Source organism: Zea mays, chromosome 1, assembly GCF_902167145.1.
Source record: "Zea mays cultivar B73 chromosome 1, Zm-B73-REFERENCE-NAM-5.0, whole genome shotgun sequence".
NCBI lineage: Eukaryota > Viridiplantae > Streptophyta > Magnoliopsida > Poales > Poaceae > Zea > Zea mays.
The window spans coordinates 80,565,722-80,575,144 of NC_050096.1; the positions used below are offsets into that span (position 1 = coordinate 80,565,722).

The 9,423-nt window shown below is 46.2% G+C and overlaps 1 protein-coding gene across 1 annotated transcript; it reads right to left on the minus strand.

Annotated features, from left to right (window-relative positions):
- Positions 1–222: 222 nt before the first annotated feature.
- LOC103637109 (5-oxoprolinase) lies at positions 223–4,655 on the minus strand. The gene is made up of 2 exons (XM_008659374.3): positions 4,516–4,655; positions 223–4,300 (listed from the first exon to the last, which is right to left on the minus strand). Exon 2 carries the CDS (start codon positions 4,246–4,248, stop codon positions 478–480), a length of 3,771 nt encoding a protein of 1,256 aa, XP_008657596.1. The 5' UTR covers positions 4,249–4,300; positions 4,516–4,655; the 3' UTR covers positions 223–477.
- Positions 4,656–9,423: the final 4,768 nt, after the last annotated feature.

The window sequence follows — 9,423 nt, forward strand, 5'->3', positions numbered from 1 at the left end:
TGAACTGCTAGATACGATCTTAACCCATCAAAAGCAGGCCGGAAACAATCTAGTTTTCATCCTTACCAGTAACAAACGGATGCATCAAAAGCAGCTACCGGAAACAATAGTTTTGAAGCAAACGGAAAGAAACAATCACAAGCTGAGGTATGAAGAAGGCATACGAGGGCATGTTTAATATAAACGATAAGAAGATTAGCGTGGCAATTTCCGACTAATATCAAAACAAGAAGAAAGAGCAAGCATCATTCATCACCAATTTTGGGATTGCTGGTTTCACATAAATGATATCTGATAAACAATAGCACCATTCATGCTGCATTCGGATCCAATGCCTCGGGGAGCAACAATAGCATAAGGAATCTCCAGTTGTTGGCGGTTTTATTACGTTTTATTTTAATCGCGATCTAAATAGAGCTACTGGTGTACAAAGGTAGGAAACAAATGGAGGAAGGTCCGCGTCTGCAGGAAGTGCCATCAAGGACAGCCAAAGCCACCGCCACCGGGCGTGAAAATCTGAAGGATATCACCAGCACTGACCGTTACAGTGTTCTTTCCTCCAAGGTAAATCTTTCTACCATCTTCTCTGACTAAATAGTTTGCACCACGATCTCCATCTCGTCCTCCTTTGAGTCCCCTGGGAGCATGCACCCGTCTCTCAGATAGAACGCTCACAACAATAGGCCGCCGGAACTCAATCTCCCTTACAAGGCCATCACCACCTCTGTGTAAACCAGAACCTCCACTGTTCTCCCTGATGCTAAATGTGTGCAGAAGGGCAGGGTACCGCTGCTCAAAGATCTCAGGGTCAGTCATCCTTGTATTTGTCATGTGACACTGAACACCGCTAGTGCCGTCCCATGTCGGCCCAGCTCCACATCCACCTCCGATGGTCTCGTAGTAACCGAAGGTGTCGTCCCCGAAGGTCAAATTGTTCATGCAGCCCTGAGAGCAGGCACAGGCTTGGAACGCCATTAGGATAACATCGGTCACTCTCTGAGACGTCAGCACATTGCCACCAACAACAGCAGCCTTGTCACTTGGTGAGAGGAAAGAGCCCTTAGGAATGAGGATCTTCACAGGCGCTAGGCAGCCTTGATTTAGTGGTATATCAACATCCACCAAGCAGCGTAGGCAGTATATGACAGCAGCTGTTGTGACTGCTTCAGGAGCATTCCAGTTGCCATAGACCTCAGGACTGGTACCCTCGAAGTCAATTGTAGCTTCACCTTTAATAGCATCAAGGGTGAGTTTCAAGTGAATGACAGAGCCGTCATCCATATAATCTTCATCCTCGACAACACATGATCCATTCTCCTTTGCAACTCTAGACGCAACTGTTTTGAGCATCTCCCTGACAGCTACCTCAGCATTCTTTTGAACATGGTTCATATATGATTGAACAGTGATCAACCCGTACTGATTTATGAGTTCTTTGATAAGTGCTATACCTCTCTGGTTTGCCGCAACCTGAGCACGGAGATCGGAAAGATTATCTTGGATCCTACGTGTTCCTGGGATCTTATAGCCAGCAAGTTCATCAGAGCAAGGTGACTGCAGCAGCTGGATTATTCCTTTCTCTTGGAAAACACCCCTTTCGACAAGTTTAAATGCTCTGATGGCAGCACCTTCCTCCCAAATACACTTTGAGAAAGGAGGCATGCTTCCTGGCGTGATGCCACCAATCTCAGCATGGTGGCCTCGACTAGCAACAAAAAAGACAAGCTTACCGTGATCAAAAACTGGTGTGACAACTGTTATGTCTGGAAGATGGCTCCCCCCAGAACATGGATGATTTGTTACAAGAACATCACCCTCATTGAGGTTCTCACCCCAAAAGTTAAGCTGCCAACACACAGTACTAGACATGGCTCCTAGATGCACAGGGACATGAGGTGCATTTGCAACAAGGCCGCCATCTGGACCAAAGAGAGCACAAGAGAAGTCTAGCCTTTCCTTTATGTTAGTGGAAATTGAAGTTCTTTGAAGTGTCCGACCCATCTGTTCAGCAATGCCCATGAATCGGTGATTGAAAATAGAAAGCTGGACCACATCTGCAACTTTCTCTGATATCGATACAGTGCTTGGAGCTGCATTGATATCTATTTTTATGTTACCATACTTTGTAATTATGGCTTTACAGTCTTTTTCTATGATCACAGTACTATTCCCATTCATAATAACTGCAGGACCCTCCAATAGATGGCCATAACCCAAATTCTCAAGCTTGTACAGCGGAGTATCTTGCCATCCACTTGAAAAATAAATCCGGCATGAACTTTCTTGCACAGGTTTGGTTGATATTTGCGTCAGTTCACGAGGCTGCAGGATGTTTGTAGTACCAACACCCTGAACTCTCACATCACATATGAGTATTTTCCTGTTTAGCAATTTGAAGCCATACTCTTGCTGAAATAATTTTTCAAACTCATCAGCATAGTCATTTCCAGATCCTTGCTCTGGCTGTCTAACCATTATGGCTGTATCAGTTCCCTCATACCTCAAATTCAAGTATGAATCTGTCCTGATGCTCTCCTCTCCAAAACCCTGCTCCCTCAGCTTTTCTTTCACATGTTTTACTAAAAGGGCTTCTCTTCTAGATGCTTCTGCAGAAGAATCGGTATTATAAACAGCAGAGTATGGTTCTTGCAAATCCTCAATGACATCAGCAAGACCCATCCCATATGCACTTAGTATTCCACAGTACCGGTGGACAAGTACCTCAGACATGCCCAAAGACCTTGCCATTGCGCATGCATGTTGTGGACCAGCACCACCAAAGCATGCGAGGGCATGGTTCTTTGTATCGTGCCCCTTCATTTCAGTCAGTTGGCGTATAGGCCGGCACATTGTCTCATTTGCGACATTGACAAACCCAAGTGCAACCTCTTCAATTGTCATGTCCTTTGCTGATGGGTCCTGACTCTTTCGGTGAGAGTTGATTTCAAGTGCAAGATTTTCAAAGGCCTTTCTTGTAGCCTCATAATCAAGAGGCATGTCTTCATTCGGACCAAATATTGATGGGAAGTATTCAGGAATAACGGTTCCTAGGATCAAATTGGCATCGGTAATTGCTAGCTCACCACCTTTTCGGTAACAAACTGGACCAGGGTGTGCTCCAACAGATTCTGGCCCAACCTTGAAAGCGCCAAATTGAAACTTAAGCTTTGATCCGCCACCAGCAGCCACAGTGTTTATGTCAAGCTGGGGAGCTTGAATAATAGCCCCAGCAATCTGTGTCTCCAGAACTTGTTCATAGCTTCCATCATAGCGGCTGACATCTGTGGATGTACCTCCCATGTCAAACCCAATCAGTGGCTTGGATGTCTCAAGTCCAAATAAGGTCTGCGAATAGCCAACCACGCCACCTGCAGGGCCTGACAATACTGCTTTATGCCCAGAGAATCGCCTCTCTGGTGCTAGTCCTCCATCTGACTGCATAAATAGCACATTCACTTGTTCAGAGCCCCCTTCATATCTCGACATGAATCCCGATAGGTACTCTTTGATCACTGGTGTGAGATACGCGTCCACGCTTGCCGTCAGGCCCCGAGGCACTGCACGGACCATCGGTGTCAGAGACGAAGACAATGATACGTGCTTGAATCCCATCCCCAGAGCTAACTTCTCAACCAGGAGTTCATGGTGAGGATAAGTGTACGAATGCATCAACACCACTGCCAAGCATCTGATCCCCTTGTCAAGCAAACCTTTCAACAGAGGCTTCAGTGCTTGGACATCGACAGGTTTTGACACCCTCACCAGTTCCCCAGAGATCCCTTCAACAGATGACTCATCTCTGTCACCATCCCGAACGAGCTCAACTCGCTCGTCGACCTCAATCACCTCCTCGTAAAGATTCGACGGCTTTGACACCTTGAGGTCGAATATGTTCGGGCGAGCCTGGTTACCGATCTGGAGCAAATCCCTAAACCCCCTTGTCACGCAAAGCGCGATCCTCTCGCCCTTCCTCTCCAGGAGGGCGTTCGTGGCGACCGTGGTGCCCATCCTGATCCACTCGATCCTGCCGGTGGGGATCTTGGCCGACCGGGGGATCCTCTCTCCAGAGAACTCCTCCAGGATCCTCCTGATCCCTTCGATGGGCGCGTCGTCGTAGTTCGACGGGTCGACGGAGAGAAGCTTCATGACGTAGCCTTCTCTTCTCCCGGGTACCTCGGCATAGATGTCAGTAAAGGTGCCGCCCCTGTCAATGCAGAACCTGAACTTCTCCGCCGTGCTGCTGCCCATTGCCCCGCCTCCTCCCAAGGCCAACCCTCAACTCGCGAAAAGTTGGAGTTCTCTGAAAAGATCACGAAAGTAAGGTTGGTATTGGTACACCTGAGATCAATCTACAAGTGATGGCTTATAGCCACGGCCCTGAGCTATGTTCCGAATTCATTTAATCTAATCTACCGCAAATACTGGAGAACAGTGGATTGGAATAGAAGGGATATACAGTGCAGACTAATCGGTCTATAGCAGATTAGCAGGGGACGAGTGAGGAGGAGCACTTGCCTCGGTGCAAGAACAGCGGCGGCGGGGAGAGAGGAGAGGTCCCGGGGCCTCGCTCACCGTTGCTGGAGGCTGGAGCTGCTGGCCGCAATGAAAGAGCCACACGATGAGTCGATGGCAGACGAAGAGGAAAATGTGAGTTTGGATTGTGTCTATTGTGTTGGCTGGTGGGCCCATGGGTCTGTTTGGATCGGCTTTTTTCTGAAGAGCTTTTCTGAAAAGCTAGCTGTGGAGGGAAGCTGGCTGTGGAGAAAAGCTGTCTGTTAAGAATCTGGGTGTTTGGTAACCTAGCTGTTGAAAGAATCTACTGAGTGTATACTTTAAACAAACATGTAAATCGTGTACAAATTGTTTAGAAAATAGAAGTACAAACACGTTATGCAAGTGCACAGAGCAGGATGAACTCTCGGTGAAAATCATACACTAGTTCTCTCCTTACTAAATTTCCAAACGACCTCAAAGATTCGATCTTCTTAATCGCAAGGAATGAAGGGCCGAACAAATCAGAAGGGACATTGCTTCAAATGAAAGGAACTGATGATCCATGGTGAAGAAATGCACCCGCTTCTCTCAGCAGCCGCAAGCCACCCGCTTCTCTGGTCGTGTGTATTGTGAGCTTCTGTTGTAAGCGCTTTTCATAGAAGCTGTTCAAGAATCTGAGCGTTTGGGTCCAAGAAGCGGCTTCTGGTGGCCAGAAGCGCCCCAGAAGCTGAACCAAACGGAGCCCATGTCAACGTGTAAGCCTGTTTTCTCGGCCGTGCTCAGACTATGTTCAACGGTGCACCCTTGGCACCCCCTCTCCTATTACTGTAGCCCATATAGGGGCTACAGTACGCCCCCTTCCCCTTCAACGCTTCCCTCTTCCTCCTCCTCTCCCCTCCCGATTCTTTCTCTCTCTCGCTAAATGGAAGGGGACGCTATGGCGCTCGCCTCCCCCTCGGCCGGTAGCTTCCCAGACAAGCGCGCGCGGTCGGAAAACTCCGACGAGGGAGGTCCAGGCGATTCAAGGGCGACCGCACCGCTCCAGGAGAAGGCAGCCGTGGATCCGCCGTCGGCCGTGGATCCGCCGTCGGCCGCGAATCCTTTCTGTTGGTCCGGGCGGCGAGCAGCAGACGTCGTCGGCAACGCGGATCCAGCGGCCAAGTTCGCGGAGCGGCGACCCGGCCGATCCGTGCGAAGACGCCGCCGCCGGTCGTCTGTGTCCGCCAGTTCGTCGTCTGCGGGGTGGAGGTCAACGGGAGTTCATCGATTCGCCGACAGATCTACGCTGAGCCGATCTGCGTCATTCGAGCTTCAAGGTCCAAGGTACATCAATCGCTGCTCCAAGTTCTTCAGCTCGGATTGAATCCGTCTCCCAAAAACACCTTCCTTCGAATAACCCTAGGGTTTACATGTACTTCACATTTTAAGTAGATCGATGCATTTGTTCATGGCGAACTTTGACAGCTAGGGTTAACTCGGTTGTCCGAATGGCCTATTGTTAGCGTATGAAGCCTAAGTGATCCGTCCATATCATGTACATCATGTCGAAGTTCACTTTTAGTTTTGGATCATAGGAAACAACATGAACACTCTTGTCTGATTTTGATAGTCGTCATCGTCGTGTGGTCATTTTTGTTTATCCATCAATGTGTCACTGGTGAATTAATTTGTATGTTGTTTGTATGTTGTTTCCTCTATGTACCTGTTCAAGAAATGAATGTTCCTCTTCCTATGCGAATAACTAAGTACCAATTACCGTTTCATGACTAAGCATTGCATGCAACTGACGCAACCTTTACTATGCAGCTTCAAAATTTTATTTCATTATTTGAAGTCCACTTCAACTAACTGAGGTTCTAAATCCTTTTTCGCTTTAGTTCTTTGTATTTAATCATCTGATTAACTGTACTGTCTATGTATGTTGTCTGCGCTTCCATGTTTCTTGTGGATGTTTGTTTTTTTATAAGCAACAAACATATGGACCAAGCCACGGATACTGTGTTCAAATTCTTTAAACTGCATTAACATTGCAACCAACAATTCTTTGGTAACTGGCATGAACAGTTTGGTTTATTTCTTTGGCACATGACTTTATTATATTGCAGCCCACACATGTTTCCTAACTGACATTAACACTTCAATTGCACCAATTAGTAACAACACTGCCCCTAATTTTTTCATGTATGCACCTTGTCTAGCCAAGGACCAACTGCTGAGGATTGGAATCAAGATGAGCAGCCATGATGCCAAAGTGCTGCAACACTTGGTCCTCAATCTTGCATCCTCAGTGGAAAGTGGTGCTGTGAACATTAGGACCTTTTTAGAAGAGGCTTTCCGTCATTTGGGTGACGAGCATTACCTTCTAAATGCTCTCCTTGCTATTCGAAAGGAGGTAGATCTGATGGAGCAGGATGCACTCGAGAGCAAAGCAAGGTCTGACCCAGAGAAGGAGAGGATGGAAGAACAAATTAACCTTGCTGAGCCTGCGAAGACAGTGCCTAGACAATTCACTTTCACCCCCCTTCCTCACCAGAATTGTATGAGGCCAGTGACAATGACTCCTACGACTTGGACAGGTCCACTAGGTATAGCATTTGGAACTTGTAATAGTGGTACCTAGACCATGGTCGTAGTGGTAGTAATGCATCCAAATAAAATAGGAACTTTTGTGTTCTGTCTGTGATGCCTGCGTACCCGATGTAGGAATGCTTGAAGCTTATGTTTGCTTATGTACGGACCTTATGTGGAATGCTTCATCCTTTTGTATGAAAATTATGTGCAATGGTTCATCCTTGTGTTCATTGTCTATGAACCTTAAGTGAAATGCATTAAAGTTTGTAGTTTGTACTCCAAGTTTGTTATCTGTTGTCCAACTTAATGTATTTATGTATTTCATTCCAGAATGGCTGACAACAACACAAACACACCTTTTCGACCACCTGCTGCCAGCCCCAATTCAGGTAACCAAATTCCCCCCCACCCATGTGGGATCCTCAGATGTGGCACGCCCAAGGTTTGGACCCAACCCAGGCTTCTATTTTTAGTAATCCTACATCCCATATGACCAATCCTACTTGGTCCCAGGGACCTAATGACCCATCTTCATATACCTTTCGTAATCCATGGAACCCATATTTTGGTATGACGAATACTGGGAGTCCTCCTACACAAACATCTTTCGGTCAACCACAGATGGTACCACCCATTGCAGGTCCACAAGTTTCCACCCATGTTCCCAGCCAGACTGACCCTATAAATTTTGAATCCAAAGCAGAACACAGTGTCCATGAAGTTAACAGCCCTACCAAACCTTCAGATACACCTGCGACATTTAGAAGGACAAAGGAACAGAACTTCAAACCTGATGAAGACCTGTTGCTTTGCAAAACATGGCTAGAGATTAGTAGTGACCCAGTTATTAGCACAGGGCAGAGGAAGGAGGGTTTGTGGGCTAGAATTGAGAAAAGGTACAATGAACTTAGGGGTGAGTTTCCATTGAGACTTAATAGGGCTCTCAGCAGCAGGTGGGACAAAATTAGAGCTGAAACAGGAAAATTTGCTAGATTCTACGCTCGAGTACTAAGGGAGAACCAGAGTGGCCTCATAGATAACGACAAGGTACAATGATATTCATTTGTAATACTTTATGTATGTCATGGTTTTTGTCCACTTAATGTTATTCATGCACTGGCAACTGCTTTTCAATCTTGTGTAGACTTCGAAAGCTGCAACTCTGTATGCAACGTCACAGAAAAAACCTTTTCATTTCATGCATTGCTGGACGCGCCTAAAAAACGAACCCAAATGGGATGCCATGGTTCATGGAAGCCCCTAGAGAGGCAATGCGGGGACGGAGCCTGTTCGTAGTCTAACACCTACAGGGTCTGTTAATGAAGTGGAATTTGATGAAGGTGGTTCGAAAGGCAAGAGACCATTAGGACGTGACTCGACGAAAGCATCAAGGAAGAAGTCAATGTCCAGTTCATCCCAGTCTACTGACTACCTGTCAAGAATCCATGACATTCAAATAGCAAGATTGAAGCAAAGTGAAGAAAAATCCGACCTGAAACAACAGAACATTGAGTTCATGAAGGAAGTTGAACTCAAGAAGTTGGAGGTTCAATCCAAGGAAATACAAGTGCAGGAAAAAATTGATGATGGAAGACAGGAAGCAAAAGGACGAAGAGCTGAAGAAACTTTATGCTATGGACATGGATGCTTTACCTGAAGAATTGAGAGCTGTCTACCTCGCGAGGAGGAAAGGTTTAATCGACTATTTCATCAACAATCCTGTCTGAAGAGTACTAATTTATTTCATAAGGTGTTGCTCACCTTTGTATCGGCGTACCCTGGTCCTGTGTGTTTGGACTTGTTTGATTTCGAGTAGTTTGAACATTTCCTTACTAGTTTGAGAACATGAGGTTGGTTTTTGAACATTGTTTATTGTCATAATATTGATATTCATAATAACGTTTTTTTCATACATGACTAGACGTTTGGCAACATATGCAAATTATTTGTAGCAGATGCATTACACATGACAGTTACCATGACTTCTTCACTGACGCCCAAGATACATGACTTACATTGCTTGAACTACTTACTTAGTTCATAAATCAAATATAACAACATTGTTGAACCACATAATATGGATGAAGGCCTTCAACCCATCGACCCTCGACGTGCCCAAAGGTGTTCTATCAGGTTGTGCTGCAAAGACAAGTATGTGGTCTGAGATGTGATGTCCTGCTTGGGATCGTTGGGTAATTCAGAGCGGATATGATTGTTTAGCCACTTGTTGCGGACCTCAGGAATATTATTACAAACTTCTGGGGGACCAGTGGGGCCAATGAAGTCCACATTTGCTGCACCATCTCCTTCGTCCTCGACAATCATGTTGTGCATAATAATACAAGCAGTCATCATCTC